General features: G+C 46.6%; 2 protein-coding genes across 19 annotated transcripts in view; one reads left to right on the plus strand and one right to left on the minus strand.

Annotated features, from left to right (window-relative positions):
• DHTKD1 (dehydrogenase E1 and transketolase domain containing 1) overlaps positions 1-12,789 on the minus strand; it is a 64,035-nt gene extending 51,246 nt beyond the window's left edge. For 4 of the 7 annotated variants that reach the window (XR_014516761.1, XR_014516763.1, XR_014516764.1 and 1 more), the window contains exons 1-11: positions 12,538-12,777; positions 9,589-9,744; positions 8,873-9,084; positions 6,908-7,102; positions 5,288-5,557; positions 4,466-4,637; positions 3,159-3,357; positions 1,820-2,132; positions 1,283-1,367; positions 616-755; positions 76-226 (exon numbers count right to left, since the gene is read on the minus strand). Coding sequence is in view for 2 of the 7 variants with exons in the window: in XM_083464162.1 (XP_083320288.1) it covers positions 76-226; positions 616-755; positions 1,283-1,367; positions 1,820-2,132; positions 3,159-3,357; positions 4,466-4,637; positions 5,288-5,557; positions 6,908-7,102; positions 8,873-9,084; positions 9,589-9,744; positions 12,538-12,739 (2,095 nt within the window). In the remaining 5 variants the exon portion in view is untranslated. Of the gene's footprint in view, positions 1-75; positions 227-615; positions 756-1,282; positions 1,368-1,819; positions 2,133-3,158; positions 3,358-4,465; positions 4,638-5,287; positions 5,558-6,907; positions 7,103-8,872; positions 9,085-9,588; positions 9,745-12,537 lie in introns of all 7 variants that reach the window. The other 3 variants (XR_014516760.1, XR_014516762.1, XM_083464163.1) reach the window with 1 other exon arrangement.
• Positions 12,790-14,797: 2,008 nt separating this feature from the next.
• Positions 14,798-16,334, plus strand: part of UPF2 (UPF2 regulator of nonsense mediated mRNA decay) — a gene marked incomplete at its 3' end in the record, with an annotated part of 54,169 nt that continues 52,632 nt past the window's right edge. For 5 of the 12 annotated variants that reach the window (XM_083464135.1, XM_083464139.1, XM_083464140.1 and 2 more), the window contains exon 1: positions 14,798-14,941. In XM_083464135.1, coding sequence (XP_083320261.1) covers positions 14,879-14,941 — 63 coding nt within the window. In that variant the 5' untranslated portion in view covers positions 14,798-14,878. Of the gene's footprint in view, positions 14,942-15,049; positions 15,144-15,486; positions 15,827-16,334 lie in introns of those variants that run through there. The other 7 variants (XM_083464145.1, XM_083464136.1, XM_083464144.1 and 4 more) reach the window with 6 other exon arrangements.

Genomic DNA, 16,334 nt, shown 5'->3' on the forward strand with positions numbered 1-16,334 from the left:
GCACGTGTGAGGAAGCAAGAATAATAAAAACAGATCTAAATGCATTTCTGTTTGGCACTGGCATTGGAATCTCACCTCCAGAGATAAATGTATCAAATATTATCTGAGCTCCATTAAAGAAATCACCAAACTGAGCCTCCCAAATAGGCAGCAATTTGGGGCTCTCGATGCTCATTCCATACTCAAAGCCAAGCACAGCTTCTTCTGAGAGGGGGCTGTTGCTCACCTAACAGAGAAAGAAGGTGAGAACTCGTAAGCTAAACAGTGGCTCGTCAAGAAATATGCATGCCACACACACAAAAGCATTTTCTTTTTTGATCATAACTACTGCAGGAGGCTACCAGTTATTTTTTAAAAGAGGGTTAATGCAGGGGTGGACATAGGAAGTAGCAACATACACATTTACCCAGAAGTAAGTCCCATTGACCTCAAGGTCACTGACTTCTGATGACACTGCGAGAAACTCAGCAAGCTAGCATGCTTAAAACTGGGGATCTTTGTTTTCATCTGTTCAAAAACTTAGCTATGAAGCAGCTTTTCAGAAATATAAACAGCAGATTACAGTAGGATCATGATGTCAATGAAATGCTGCTCGGTTAAAAATGCAACTTTTACCTCAAGGAAACCTTTCTGATCTGGCGACATGTGATTCAAAGGGATGTAGGTTTCACCCGTCTCTTGGCAAACCAGCATTGTGTGTCTCTGGCTAAATGTCCCTCGGCCAACATCCTGTCCGCTCAGGCGAATATTAAAACCTTTGTATAAAGCAAAGTATGGAGTAAAAGTACAGCTACCCAACCTGGAGTGGCCAGTGTCCTCCCGACAGGGCAGGGCTGTGTGGATACCGCAGCAGAGCTACTGGGGTCTTCCCCTGGTGCGCCCATGCCACCCTGACTTTGCTGCCCCCTTGCACTGCCTTGGTGAGCTGCAGCAATGCCGGTGTCATGAGGGAAGCCCCCCACCCCCGGGGGCCCAGGCACCACAGTCACCAACAGAACAACAGATACCAAGTACCCTGGAATTCTCTTTAAACCAATGCTGGCTTTTATTCAGATCTCAAAACCAAATTGTTTCCCATTCTTGATGAAACATCCCTTTATCCATTTCTTCTAGCACTTGTATCTAAGTATTCCTTTTGGATGCATTCTACTGATTACTTTTGAGGGCAGTTTTTGTACATGATACTTATTTTAAAAACTCATATCCCTCTTGCTTCCCAAGGAACACAAGGTAGCTAAGAAGTCACAATAGAAAAACTATTATATTTCAAAACATAAAATACCTTGACAGAGCAGAGAACCAAAAGCTAACGTTTCAGCTGTGGCCCAGTCCAACTTTACTCCTTCTTCCATCTTCAGCATTCTTGACTGCACAAAACAAAAATATTCAAATATTACAGCCTTGTTACCTCAACTTCTGGAAGGTCTACCCAGCTTCAGTCTGGTTTCTGGATCACACATCATCAAGAGATTCAGTTGCATGATCTACTTCACATGTTTATCTGCTTTGGCTACTTTGTGTATGCAAAAGAAGCAACTTTCTGTACAATAGTTATATTTCTATTATCCAGTAACAGTTCAATCTTTGGTTTAGCTAATCAGTAATCCCTTCCTATAAGCAAATATTACAGGAAACTATTTAGTTGTTAGTATGTCACAAAAATGAGCTTTTTGCACTATGCAAATGCATGTAATTATAAAAAACTAATTAGTCGGCTTCCCTAAAGCCACCAAGTGTTGTTTGTGCACAAGGAAAGAGCTGGACCAGCTTGCAGGCCTGTGCTTTCAGCTAGTTTAACTTCATATTTTATTTTTTGCACCTGGGCGTGTGTCTTCAGAATATGGCTGTGCAGTTGCATCTCCGCTGGCACCTCCACAGACTTGACCCCAACAAACTGAAGGAGTGGGATTGGTATGCCGGTATCCCATGTGGTGATCCTTGGCGAGGGCTCCACCATGTTACTCCAATGAGCCTGAAGATTGGTGGGTGGAGGGCTGTACAAAGTCATGTTGGCAAGATGTTCGTTCAGTTTAGAGTAATAGGAAGTCCTTATTTCAGACACTTCTTCCTCCGTCATTAGTCCCTGGGCTACCAGATGCTCTGCATAAGTGTCTGGAATACTCTTACGTGACCTGTGAGGGGAAACATGGTATTGCAATGTATGGCATTGCCTATTATTTGGATTACTGTCATGTCCTCTACATTCTGCTGCCCTTCTAAAACGGTTCAGAAACTCCAGTTAGTACAGAATGTGGCTACCTGCTTATTAATGGAAGCATGGGGTAAATGTCAGTCACTCCTGTAAACCTGAGGGAGTGCACTCTCCCTCTCCTTCTCCCTCTGCCTCTCCCTGTCTGCCTCTTGTGCATCTCTTCATACACTGAAAACAGCAAATGGGCAAAAAGCAACCCAAAAGGAGTGACTTGCTGCAGAAAACCAGTAATGACTCCCAATCCAGTCTGCTGCTTTTTCCCAATCCAGCCACAGCTGCTTTTTCTCCAAAATAAAAGTGACCAGGTAGAGCATGCTTGTTTAAACAGTTGTACTTTACAAATTACAGAAGGAATTTTATTTAAATATTTTAAAAATATTTTTGAAAGGCCCACATATAGATTTCATCAGGCCTGCTGAGTCCCTTTCCACCTATTAACTGTTTGGAGGGGAGCTGCTGAGAAGTAAATTGGATTTAGAGTTTTTCAGAGTGTGCAAATGTAGCTTCTACCTCTGCAAGAAGGACTGCTACAAGAAGATCAAAGCAGAGGAGAAAATGTCTCTGAGATGTAGACCTTCGTGTTACTTTAAAAGGTAAAGGCAAAGGACCCCTCACAGTTAAGTCCAGTCGCGAATGACTCCGGGGTTGCGGCGCTCATCTCGCTTTACCATTCAAATGGTGCATGTGCACTGCGTCATGTGATCAATGATGTGGGGCAGGGATGACATAGAATCATAGAATCATAGAGTTGGAAGAGACCACAAGGTCCATCGAGTCCATGGGCCCCACCAATATTTTATTCAAGTTGGCACCCCTGATTAAGGGCATCTGATTGTGTGTAGGCCTTGCCCAATGCCTTACTAGAATGTGGCTGAGATGGCTTTCCATGGGAGGGAATGCAGCCTTCAGCCCAAAAAAGGTTCCTGGACCCTGCATTAACCCATACCTGATAATTTTGTACATGGTGGGGTTAGTGAAGAATGGCTCATCCAGTTCATTGTGACCCCACTGCCGGTAGCACAGCAAATCCACAATCACGTCCTTACGAAAATGGCGCTGGTATTCAACAGCTAATCTAGTGGCTCGGATTACTTCTTCAGGGTCATCTCCATTTACGTGGATAACTGCACAACCAACGATCTTGCCTAAGAATGGGAGAAAGAATATTTCAGTCTCATACAACATATGCCCAACTTAAGGTAAATGCAGCTCACCAGAAATGTGTGACATTCATGAGCAGCAGGAGCACCTCCTGTTTTTGTTGCCTATGGATGCGAAAGCAGAAGAGATTCTCAAGCACCTGGCTGGTCACAAACCATGTCTGGTGCACTGTGGCCACCAGCCAGGATTATAATTAAATTAAATCACTTTAAATATAGCAGTCTATTTATATTTTTGCAGTTTCACATTCACCAGTGATGCCCCCCATAAGCATTCTCAGATACAGGTCTAGTCTCTCCAACTCCTCTCACTTCTGGAAAAGAACTCAGAAGTGATAAGAGTAAGTAGAAGCTACTGTCCCTGCAATACCGTCCCAGAAAGGGCCTTCTTGGTAGCGGCACCACCCTGTGGAACACCCTCCTGCCAGATGTCAAAGAAATAACCAATTATACAACCTTCCATAGACACCTGAAGTCAGCCCCATATCAGGAAGTTTCATGTGTGTTTTTATATTTTGTTGGAAACCACTCAAGAGGCAGCCTAGTCCAATGGGCAGAGCACAAGTAAATTATTGTTATTGTTGCTGTTGTTGTTAACTTTCAAAACTGGTCACAGACAGTGGCAAAGCGTGGGGGCTGGGGGGGGGGCATGGCATCAGGAACATTTTTTTGAGGGGGTGAGACCAGGCACTCCATCAGAGCCGGGCTCTGGTGCGCAAGGAAGCTGCAAATAAAGCTTTGTTGTGTGACGGCCCAAACCTGCAAGCCGCAGCTCCACTTCTGGGTCAAGCCTGACCTGGGGGCAGAGAGAGGAGAGCCAGTGGCAAATTTGCCAGCCCTCTCCTCGGCTGGGTGGTGATGCGCAAGGATCCTGCCAAGGCAGCTTTCTCCCACCCAAGCGCAGCTCCACTCCACGGGCATGACCCAGGGGCACAGAGTGGGCTCCCTCTGTGCCCTGCCCCCTTGGGGGTGCGCCCCATGCGGCCGCCCCACATGGTAGTATCATAAACTCCGCTGCTGGTCACAGACACTCACCTTCTCAATCCTTAGAACATACAACCATTCCGCCTCCACAGAATCCCATGATACATACCAATATCACTGCAATACAGAGATGACCTCCCTCGCTCTGCTGGAGTGGTGTAGCCCAACTGATTGTTAACAATGAGATGAATGCTTCCTCCTATTCTAAAATGTGGTAGACCGGAAAGTGTAAAAGTTTCAGGAACAATGCCTTGGCCAGAGAAAGATGCATCACCGTGAACCTATATTACAAAAAGAAATTGAGAAGTTATGTCAGAAACCACGGACAGTTCTTTGAGGGGACTTATTTGTTCAGGGGAGGGATTAAAATGTTTCAGCTACAATCTTTAGTTAGGAGGTTTAGTGTAGCTTTCCAAAAGTGGCAGATGATGGGGTGAGGTGGCAGCACTTACTTGACCTCCCAGCAAAGCACTCCTGCTATTTACTGGGAGAGTGGGAGGGACAGGGCGATAGGGTGGTTGGCACTGTGCAAATGCACCAGCCCCTTCCACGCTGGCTCCCAGGAAGCAGCAGCAACTCATCTGCCAGGAAATCAAGGAAGCACCACATTCCAAACCGCTGCGCAGAGTGCCACTACTTTCAATCTGAAACTTGCTAGAGAAGGCACAGACCTTCCATATTTTTTTGAACTTGAATTCTAAGTAAAATGTTGTCACTGATTTAATTAAGCCAATAGCATGCTCTTAACCTCTCTTCCAGGCACTGATCAGTCTGTGCCCTGCTCAGCTTTGACAATACAACAGATCTATATGTCTGCAGGCTATTTCCTGTGACCAGAGAATTAGTCCTATCTATATCATTACATCACATCAAGTTGTCTGAAATGTTAAGATACCCCTTCCAGAACCCTGCTCACTGGCTGACAAAATACCTGCAGGCAGATGACTTTGTCTCCAGGCTGTGCAGAACTGTCTAGAGAGTAGTCCCCATCGAGCAGAGACTGCTGCCTCCCCCTTGCTTTGCCAACTGCCACAGGGTTAATGGCTTCTAGATGGGAAGGGTTTGGCAACAGGATGACATGAATAGGTCGGTGAGACCCGAAATCAAGATCCACTGAAGCAGTCAGGTGAGATAGGACATCTCCAATTGCTGGTGAGTCGTCTGGAAATTCGCTCAAGCCTCGCATTTTACGGAACATCAGCTTCACAGGAGGAGATGAATATGAAGTTTCAAACACATTTGCAGAGTATGTTGAATGCAGATGAACAAAAGCAGTCATCTATTACAGGGGTTCCCAAACTTTTGGAGCAATGACCCAGGTCTTCCCCCTGTTAGATTCAGGTCTCAAAATAATAATCTCAGCCCTCCTTCTATTGCAGCCCACCCTACCAACTTGAATAAAAAATGGGGAGGGAGGTAAGCCCACACAGCACAACTGATCACAAGAGGAGGCCTGGCCCCCTCAAAAATTTTATTGGGGGCAAAGGGACCTTGGTCCCCATGAGTTGGCTCCAATGGACCTAATACTGTTTATGCCCTCACTTTCTTCAAGGAACTCTGAGCTTCGTACATGGGTTGTCCCATTTACACTTCATAACAATCCCTTTGAAGGTTAGCCTAAGAGAGTGAGACCAGCCCAAAGGCACAGCTGAATGGGGTTTGAATCCAAGATTCCCTAGAAGCCACTCGCTCCATTGTTCTATCCACATTGGCTCTGCATAGGCTGCATTCACATGCAGTCTCTTTCAGGATTAGGCCTTCAGGTACCAAACGCATATCAGAGCACATGTTCTGCGCAGTCGCACAGGTCCCAGGTTCCACACCAGGTGTCTACAATTTAAAGTATCTGCTACCATGATGGGAAAGGCCTTTGCTTATCAGAAGATGCAACACTGGACTGGGGGGACAAATAGTTTGACCTCCGTACAAAACCATGGCTATGTAGAAGCATTTGAAGTTGCCATTGTGAGGCAGCCATTATGTTTCAGCTAGAGTTTAGGGGCCTGTGTCACAAAGACAATTGTGAATACTGTATTTGCTACTAGTTCTATTTAACATTCAGTTGGAACACAGAGTAACTATACGGTGGCACTGTTTTACTGTTTTGGTGAAAATCCTCTGAACTTGCAACATATGTAAAGCAGTCTGAATGGTGAAAGTATCAAGTATGATTTTGACAAGGAATGTCAAGGAAAGTACATAGCAGAAATATTTCTCACAGATGTTTCATCTTGTGGGTTATTTGGAATTGTCACCTCAAATTCCTTTTGGAGGAAGGGAGGTAGATACATTTAACAAATTAAAGCAAATGAAGCTTTTTGGCCAAGGTTTCAGCATTTCCACATGACTTTTCCTCATCAAGTTAAATAATGCATCGTTTTGTGTTAAGATATTTGTTACTGTTACATTTGGGTTGTCAAAAGAAATTCTAAACATGTCTAAGAGGGTGACCCCAAAGAATCTAGTATCATTGCAGCTTTTGCCACCAATTTTATGGAAATGTGTATTTTCAAATCAAAATTAGTCACACCTAAGAAAACCCCCCACTTACCTCAGGTGGAAACTGAAGAAGGCCGGTGAGGAGATTAAGTCTGCCTCGATGAGGCATTCCAAGTACGATGTCCGTCACCCCACTGTATGAGCACATCTTTAACAATTCATGAAAGAAACCCATCATGCTCTCTGCTCCTTCACCACCATATCTTTTCACTGTGGCAAACTTTGTAGCCAAAAAATGATCAAATTCCTGGAAAATGTGAATGGTGATTATATATTTACATATTTAGAAGAATGTATCTTTGATAGGGATTCAGGCTTGGTATAGATATAACATTTGCAATCTTCTCACTACAATTTGGTGAGAGTGCTAAGAAGCATTACATCTGCCATCACTGCTAACCATGATTAATGCTAACCAGGATTGCCTTGCTAACCAACTATGGCTTGCAAATGCATTTTGAAACACGGGTCAAATTGTGAAGGCAATCCTGGCTAGACAGAGAGGCGCTGAGGGAGGTGGAAAGTTTGTGCAAACCCATGGGGTATAACCACAGTAATCAAATGTGTAATCCACTAACTGTAGATAAGAGGTTCTAGAATGTTACCTTTCCACCAGGTCATAGCTATAAAAATATACATCAAGAAAACTGAGCAAAATTGTTTATTTGCTTCCTTCATGAATACTCAAATAGCCTATTTCAGTTTGGTTAGACAAATTTGGTTTAAAACACAGTCTGTTACAGAAAGTTGGGGCATCACAAAACAATATATTGTATTTGCAGTAATGATCCCACAGATCAGTACTGTCAGCATATTCAAAAATCACTATGGGGAAATAAGCATTTTGACAGGACTACTTGAAGTCTTTGTTGTCAGCCCTGAGTGCTCACTGAAAGGACAGATCATGAAGCTGAGGCTCCAATACGTTGGCCACCTCATAAGAAGAGAAGACTCCCTCGAAAAGACCCTGATGTTGGGAAAGATGGAGGGCACAAGGAGAAGGGGATGACAGAGGACGAGATGGTTGGACAGTGTTCTCGAAGCTACCAGCGTGAGTTTGACCAAACTGCGGGAAGCAGTGGAAGACAGGAGTGCCTGGCATGCTCTGGTCCATGGGGTCACAAAAAGTCAGACACGACTAAATGGCTAAACAACAACAAATGTTATACATATATACACTGGTCTAGCAGTAGTTAATTACACTAGTAAATCTACTAAAAACTCACACTCAAAATTTAGCACTAGGAGTTTTTTATGCAATGTCATCTATTGCCTCCTGGAATTTGGGCCTACTCAGCAACATTGATAAGCCCAACATGCAGTGGGGCAGCATGACTCCACCTTCTTTTTCAAAAAACACACACCAGGGGCTTGTATAGCTTATCATTTGCACTCTTGTGATAAGACTAGGATCAAAATGCACTACAGGCAGCAACCATTTTATTTTACGTGCGTCTGAACCTGAAAGTTACCTGAAAATATCAAAACACGTCAGAAAAAGGGGCAGAATAGGGTGTTTGCAGGCTTTTAAAATGGGTGCTCGATTATATGCAATTTCATATAAGTGCACAGGGCTTTGGAATGTAACCTGTATTTTCTCTGTTCCATAGATGTAAGCCTTTCCATTTCTCTGCCTGAAAAGCCCATTTGTGCAAATCAAACAGGATAAATTTCCCCTTGCAGTTAAGATTTCAAAATCAATGCAACTACTAACTTAAAAGTACTTTAGTTTCTGTTAGGAATCACAAAATGCTGCAGAACAAGGCTATCAAAACTCATGTAAAAACTACTATGCCTGTAATGCAAATAATGAAATAAATCATTTGCCAGAAAAATCCTCAAAATATCAGTTCTGTTAAAATATTATGCTATTTTAATCCACCAGTTGAGCACTTTATTCATATTGAGAAATGAATCAATAATCCTTTAACTAAGGTACTACTTTTTACCCCTAGAAATAATTTCATTCTCATTCTTTTTCTTATACTATATGCACACACATACTTATACAATGCACCTGAGATTCTAGCATGAGCTTGGACAAATACTTTTTCTCTTCAGTAGTGAATGCTTCTTGTTTCAGCTCCTCAAACCGTTTAGCAATCCATTCTCTTTCTTGCAAGCTTGACAGCTGACTGGTCTCTATAGACATATGTCCACAGTATATGTGGCCCAGGTAAGACAATATATCCTCTAGGGATGCCTCCTCCTTTCCCATGTTCAAAAGTCCTGGAATAAAATATTGTCTAATAGATTATATTGATACATTAATAACACTTAGCATCAAGCTCTAAGATGCTCTTCTGCCAAGTGGTCCTTCAGTAAGACAACTTCTCTTTTTCTTCCCTTTAGAAAATAACTCATAGGTGTTCATTCTGAAGTTACTGCTGCAGTGCAACAGATCCACAATTCTCAAATATTATACAGGAGACTTGCAACTTACACACATTTAACTTGTACACGCTTGGTATAAATTGTTTTAAAAATGATAAAAGAGGTAGGCATCCAGGGAAAAAGGCTTTGGCAATCCCACCATTGCACCCAATTTGTGTTGGCTATATGCAATTTTGACTTTATGCACTATTCCCAGAAGGTAATCCCTGTGTAAGCTGCAGGTCTACTGTATTAACAAAACCACCCAATGTACTATTTCCTTGACTGCTACCTAACCAACCACTTACCAATGGTGGGGTACTTCACCATTCCGGCATGAAAGTCGCTTTTCATTCCTACCTGCAGTATTGAAAGGTCCTTGAAGAACTTCAGTCAAAACTTGGATTTCAGGTACCATATCCATCACAGCTTGGCCAGTAAATAAAGGGTTGATTTTGGCAGCTTTGTGGCCATGTTCATAGTATGCTGTCACCAAGCGAGCCAGTCCATGGTCTACTAAAAACAAGAAAACATAGACTATTTTTTAGCAGTGTGAAAAGATACCAATTATTATAAACCATGAAAAATTAAGTTGGAAAGCCAATTTGATGTGGTTACAGAAACTACTGGCCAAAAATGTGAGTGTATTTTGTTTTTAAAGCTTTGAAGAAAAATTCCTGTCTCCCTGCACTGAACTCTGTGGATTCTCTAATGCACCCATGGAATTCCATCTGAGCAGTCTCTCTCATGCACTTCAATAAGCGTTATGTGCATTCAAAAGGATGCATGCCTGGAGCTGTCAGGAAAGCTCTACTATGTGTACTCTCCTACCTACACATAAGGAAGCTCCGTGAGCCTATGGAAATGCTTAGATGTACAACAAGCCACTGACTGCAGGTCCCTGTCAGCAATGTAGCTCTCTTTTGGGCAATCACTGTTAGCTAGTTTAAGGTTAACCAAGCAGCCACATCTGTATGTTTCTGGGAAGAATCCAAAGGAGTCTCCCCTTATAGAGCTCATTACCAGTAGCAGACCTTGGTGGTAATTAAGTATTGAATAACAGTTGGCAGATTGTCTTTTTCTAGGAGAGGTCCTGGCTGATGAATCAGCCACAGCCTAAGAATCCAGGAGCAACGCAGGGTCCAGCAGCACCTGATCCCTCTGGGGGGCAGGCCCCAGCATTGTATTTAATCATAGCCTGCTAAGAGGTTAATAACCTGTAGTTCAATGATTGCAGCAGAGTAACCGTTTTCTCCATGATGAGCATGAAAACAGAGCACTACTTTTGGGTTTCTTGGGTTTTTCCAGGCTATTAACCTTTATGGATTTCATAGGAGCCAACTCCGAGGAGCTGAGGTCCCTTCACGCCCCAAAGTATTTGAGGGACCCAGCTGTGTCATGTGATCAATTATGCAGGGTGGGAATTATGTGCCCCCCACCAATATTTTATTCAAGTTGGTACTCCTGATGGGGTTATTTACAAGGCTGGTATGACCTCATGCAGAACCAGGGAAGCATGAACTCCCAAATCGGGCTCCCTACTATTAACATCTCTGTCTTGTCTGGACTCAGTTTATGAATTCTCATTCAGTCCCAGACTTCTACTAAACATCTGTTCAGAACTTCCATCACTTCATTTGGCTTTGTTGAAAGGAGAAAAAGAGCTGCTACCATGAGCACTTCACCCCAAATCACCAGATGATGTTCCATTGTGGTTTTTCATAGATCTGAAAAAGCCTGGTAGACTAGACTAAACCCGTTGTTTGCCCACAATGTTTAATTATTGCCAAGAACATTCCATAAGAGTAAAAAATGCCATGAGTTTCAAAGTTTTATTTTCAAGTTAATCTGTGTTCTATATAGCACCCTGGTTCTCACACTCTGGGGTGAGATACAAGATCATGGAAGGGTTTGAAACTTAGCAAATATTAGATTAATTGAATTTCTCCTCCTCAGAGGACTCATCATTGATCTATAGTGCAAGTAGCTGCCCATCCACTGCTTTGTGCTAAAGCTGTTTCCTCTGCATAGTTTTTGGAAGTTTGGAGATGTCTTGTCTTATCTTACCTCTATTTTTTAAAAGAAGTAAGTAACAAAGAACACTTGGTATGCATTGAGAAAAATAACACCAAAAGCTTGCTTATAAAGTCCCCCCCCCCCGCTGTATCAGTAATAATGTTGAAGAATCCCCCACCCCACAATCCAAGGATATCATTTTGGTTCTGTTCCTATTCAAAGGCCTGGGCAGAATTAGTATCCCTTCACTGATCGGTTTGTGCATCTTCATGCACAAGATACATACAGTGGTACCTCGGGTTACATACGCTTCAGGTTACAGACTCCGGTAACCCAGAAATATTACTTTGGGTTAAGAACTTTGCTTCAGGATGAGAACAGAAATCGCACGGTGGCAGCGGGAGGCCCCATTAGCTCAAGTGGTGCTTCAGGTTAAGGACAGTTTCAGGTTAAGAACGGACCTCCAGAATGAATTAAGTACTTAACCCGAGGTACCACTATACATGCTCCCCTGCGGAACAGCTGGTCAGGGGAGGGTGGAAAGAGGCAGCTACAGAATACAAGTGGAGCAGAGCTTAAGAAAAGACAGTGTGCTGTGTAGGGAACTGGCAAGAGAGGGAAAGGTCTTGCTACATCATAGCAGGAATGCTGGAAAAATCCCAAGACCAGCTTTGCACACAGTCCTACCCATGCTTACTGAAAAGTGTGGAAAAACTATTGTAATCAATTGGATTTGCTTCCATGTAACCCTTTTAAAGACCCGGGTGTTATTACCGCATTCCTATACTCACTCACCTTTAGGGTAAACTCTATTTTATTTATATTTACTTGTAAAATTATATGCAGGCCACCTTTTGGTGTTACACAGCATAACCGCTGCAAACTCAGTGGGGTTTCCTAATGAGCAGACATGTATAGACACGCACTTTGGGGACAGAGGAAAGAGGGGGGCCGTCCCGAGACCATGAAAAAAGATGCCTTTGACTAAAAGGCAGCAGGCATATCAAGGGTGGCACAAGCCGCCTGATGACAAACCCCTTTCAACAGTCTGATCCTGTGCAGATCTACTCCGTACTGAGAGCGAGTGCCCGCGTGCCCAGAGGACCTTGCTCTCAGGGGAGGGGACCTTTGGAGGTGGCGTTTGAAGGCTGCCCTCCCGCGCGCTTCCCCCGGGCGGAGTGGATCTGGGTGGGCTCAGGATGCCTGCGGGCAAAGCTCTTCTTCTTCTTCTCCCGCCCCCCCCCATATAGCAGCGCACGGTCTCCCCCGCCCGCCCGCCCGCCGCCCGCCGACCTGCTCTGCTGCGGGAATCGCGCGGCTCCGCGCCGTCGGCGGCCCTGCTCTCCGCCTTGCGGCTCGGCTTGTAGCCGTAGACCCCCCTCTCGGAGCGGTACCAGCGCCGCCGCAGCAGCAGCAGAGGCGCCGGCGCCCGCCGAGACCCCAGGCGGGCTCCCAGCGCCACCAGCGGCGCACAAGCCGCCGCCGCCACCGCCATCGCCGCCAGGCCCGCTTGCTCGCTCCGCAGCCCAGACAAGCAAGGGGGCGGCCCCCGCCCCCGGCCCCGGTTGGTGGAGCTGCGGCGGGAGGAGCAGGCGGGACCGCCCCCGGGCCCCGCTCGGCCGGGGAAAACACGCCCGGCGCCCGCCTTGGGAAGAGCCGAAAGAGGTCCCCTGTGCCGCCTTCCCCTTTCAGCTCTCCTTCGACGGGGCAGCCCTCGAGAGAGAGGCTCCTTGGAGTGAGGGGCGGCGGAGAAGGGGCGTCTTAGGTGCTTCCCAAAGGCTGTGCCCCTCTGGTGTGGCTGGAGAGGATGGCGAGTGTGGAGGGATGCTTCAAGGACTATTGAAGAAATGTTTAAATCTTTCAGGATAGTATAGTATCTATAGAAATATATTCATTTTCAGAACATGGATAGATCTCTCTTCAAAATGAGAGCAAGAGCAATGGCTATTCTATGAAAGATCAGAAAGGAGAAAGGCTTCTTTGGGGAGATGAGTGTTTGTCTCAAATTAGACCTAATATAAATGAGATTACCTAGCAAAAGCACACACACACCTCCTTGAGTTTGTATACATACTTAAGGTACACATGTAAGAGGTTCATCTATATATTTTGGGAATTATTCATGTTCTTATGTAGCTGCATTTGCTCACGCAAATATTCTGAAAATGTGGCTCAAAGAAAATATGTGGTTTAGATACACATACAGAAACGGGAAGCCATCTCTGGGCAGGGTTGAAACTAGGCTTTATTTCACCTGGGTGAAAGACCCAGTTTGGCACCCCTCCATGCACATTTGTGTACACACATACATAGGCTGAGACCCTCAATGGCACCCCTCTGGAGACTTTACCCAAGGAAAAAACCTGGCTAGCGCCCCCTCCGCCGGAGGGGAAGCAGTCTCTGGGCATCCATTGCTGTGGATGTAGCGTGCGGTGTACAAAACAGCTCTTCCCCACCACCACCTTTGTACTTTGGAGTCACATATAATCTTTCTGCCTAACCCCATTATATTTGGAATACATGGAAACTCAGACTTGCTACAAGTAGTCATCATCTTTGCTGCTTGTTTTTGTTATTAAGCAGTGAGCATAAAACACTTAATCTCAGGGTTGTGGGTTTGAGCCCCATGTTGGGCAAAAGATCCCTGCACTGCAGGGGGTTGGGCTAGATGACCCTTGGGGTCCCTTCCAACTCTACAATTCAATGTTTCTATTATATACAACCTGAGCCTGCAGGGGAGGAGTTCATGGCATCAACACCCCAGAAGGTCTTGCTTCCAGCTTTGGCTTCCAGCAGAAGTCAAGCATGGCTCTCACTCCCTGGCTCTAGTCCAGCTCTCTCTCACCCCACTCTGGCCATTGCACTTCTCACTACCAGCCAGGTGAGTAGTGGCATGTGGTCAGGGAGCAAGAGGCTAGTCCCCTAAATGTTCTCGGTAAATTATAGTATTCAAGCCTGGTGCCTCCTTCCCAAACCTGGGAAGCTTCTGCCGGGCTTAGGGAGGGAGGTGCGTGTGGTGTCCTCAGCCCATCGCCCTCGCAAGCTGGTGCCTCCCTTCAAAAAAATTCACTGCCCAGCACTGCAGTGAGGGATTCAGGGGTGGGACCACCCATTGGTCCTTCCCTTGTAATACTAAGACATTTTGCTGCCTGAGGCGAAGAACAAGAGGAGGCTCCCCTCCTCCCCACATACAAAAGTCAACTGGCCGGGGAATGTGAGCGGACACTGTCCTCCACCATATCTGAGGAGGATAGCAGGTTTGGTTAAGGGATATAGCTAGACTAGCTATACATTTTTGCAGTCTCAAGAAAGAGAAGCAAATTTCGCTATGTTTAGGAGGAGAGCGCGTGCACGCTTACGCCCGAGGCGCGCTCCCTGGGACGCGGCACCTCGGACTCGGGGAACCGTCGGCTCTGGGCCCGAGTTCCCCGGGGAGCCAAAGAGCGCCTTGCACCGCCTCGCTTTCAAAAGCTTGGGCGGAGGAGGCTTCTTAGCTCCACCCCTCCTCCCCCCGCCCTCCGGAGAGGCCCCGCCCCTCGGGCACTTCCGCCTTCCCCTGGTAACCAAAGCACGGGGTTGCCCCGCTCTCCCCTCTCCGTCGCAAGGACCCCGCCAGCCAGAGCTGTCCTGGGCGATGCCTGGCAAGCGTCCGCCCCTGTTCTCAGCAGCCCGTCCCGGGAAGAGACCGCGTCCGCCGGTAGGTGAACCCTCAGACCAATCTTTCCCATCACCCTTCACCCTGGACCGAAAGGCGGGTGGCGGCGGGGTTGCTTCCGAGCAGGCGACGCCGAGGGCAGCCTGGGGGGCGGGGTCCTCGTTTGCGGGGGGGGGGGAGAAGAAGAAGAGGCTGGCGGAGCTGGAGCTGCAGAAGCTGGAACCGATGTTTACAGCGGGCCGAGGTAACCGCCCCTTCACCGTCCTCCGTCGGGGGAGACGAAGGGGGCGGGGGGTGCTCGGGGGGCCGTCGAGATGGGGAGCCCCGGGCGGGGCGGGCCTGGTCGGGGCGCCGCGGGACAGGGAGCCCGAGGACGGAGCCCTCCGCGGGGCTGCCGGGGGGGGGCGGCGGGGAGGGGAGGCCTCTGCCGCGCGAGGGGGGCGGCCGGGAAGGCGGCGCTTCTGGCGTCCTGCGGCGGCATCTTCACCTGCGCGGGGGGGGGGGGGGTCCCGCTGCCTGAAAGTGACAGGTGTGGGGAAGCCGACCAGGAGGGCGGGGGTGTGGAATGGCGCCCCCTCTCTCGAGTCGGTCGTGGAAGAGGTCTCCTTTTAAATTAATAGTAATAATAATAATAATAATAGTAAAAATGTGTTAAAGAAGGTATTATCTGAATAAAAACGAAAGCGGAGAGAAAAGGAGGCGCGGAGGCCTCTCTCCCAGAAAGTGGCGGAGCCTCCCCGGGGAGCTCCGTGGAAGAAGAGGTCTTTGAGGGAGCCAAGCCGCCGCGCGGGGTCGGGGCAGGACGAACGTTATTGCCTTGTTTACTTGAAAGGAAAGGCCGGCCTTTCCATACTCGGGGAGGTTGCCCATGTCTGCAGACAGCCCGGCTGCTTCAGTCCTTGGCCAGTAGCCCTGCCATTGTGGAAGGTGAGCGGACCAAGATGCTCCCAGTGGTTGTGATGCTTCCCAGGGTGTGAAGTGGTGAGTGACAAAAACTCATCTGGTGGGGCAGATGTTTTGCACTTTGCCAAAGTTCTGTGTTCTCTTCTTCAGCTCTTGCTTGTTCTTAGGCTTGTCTAAAGCTGTCAAAAGCTTGGTCTAATTATTATTATTACAGAATTGTTCTCAATACTCTATTCTTTGCTGTTCTGAAATAAATCTGTATGGCAGGCTGCTCTCTCCCTTGCTGTTTTGCCCATGGGCTCTCCCTTCACTTTCTCTTTCCGATAGCTTTAAATAGTTAACTCAAACATGTATAGTGCCATTCCTTCTTTCAAGTGTTTTCTGAAGCAATTCATTGTGATTTAGGATTAATAGTGTCCACAATTCACAGCAGTTTAGGATTGTTCTAAATTTAGGATTTTACTTACAAGCATGGTTCAACTATGCTTTGTTTTGCTTTTAGTTCTTCACAAAGCAGCAGTTCCGGGCATGC

This window comes from Podarcis liolepis, assembly GCF_965112155.1.
Source record: "Podarcis liolepis genome assembly, chromosome: 10".
Classification (NCBI taxonomy): Eukaryota; Metazoa; Chordata; class Lepidosauria; order Squamata; family Lacertidae; genus Podarcis; species Podarcis liolepis.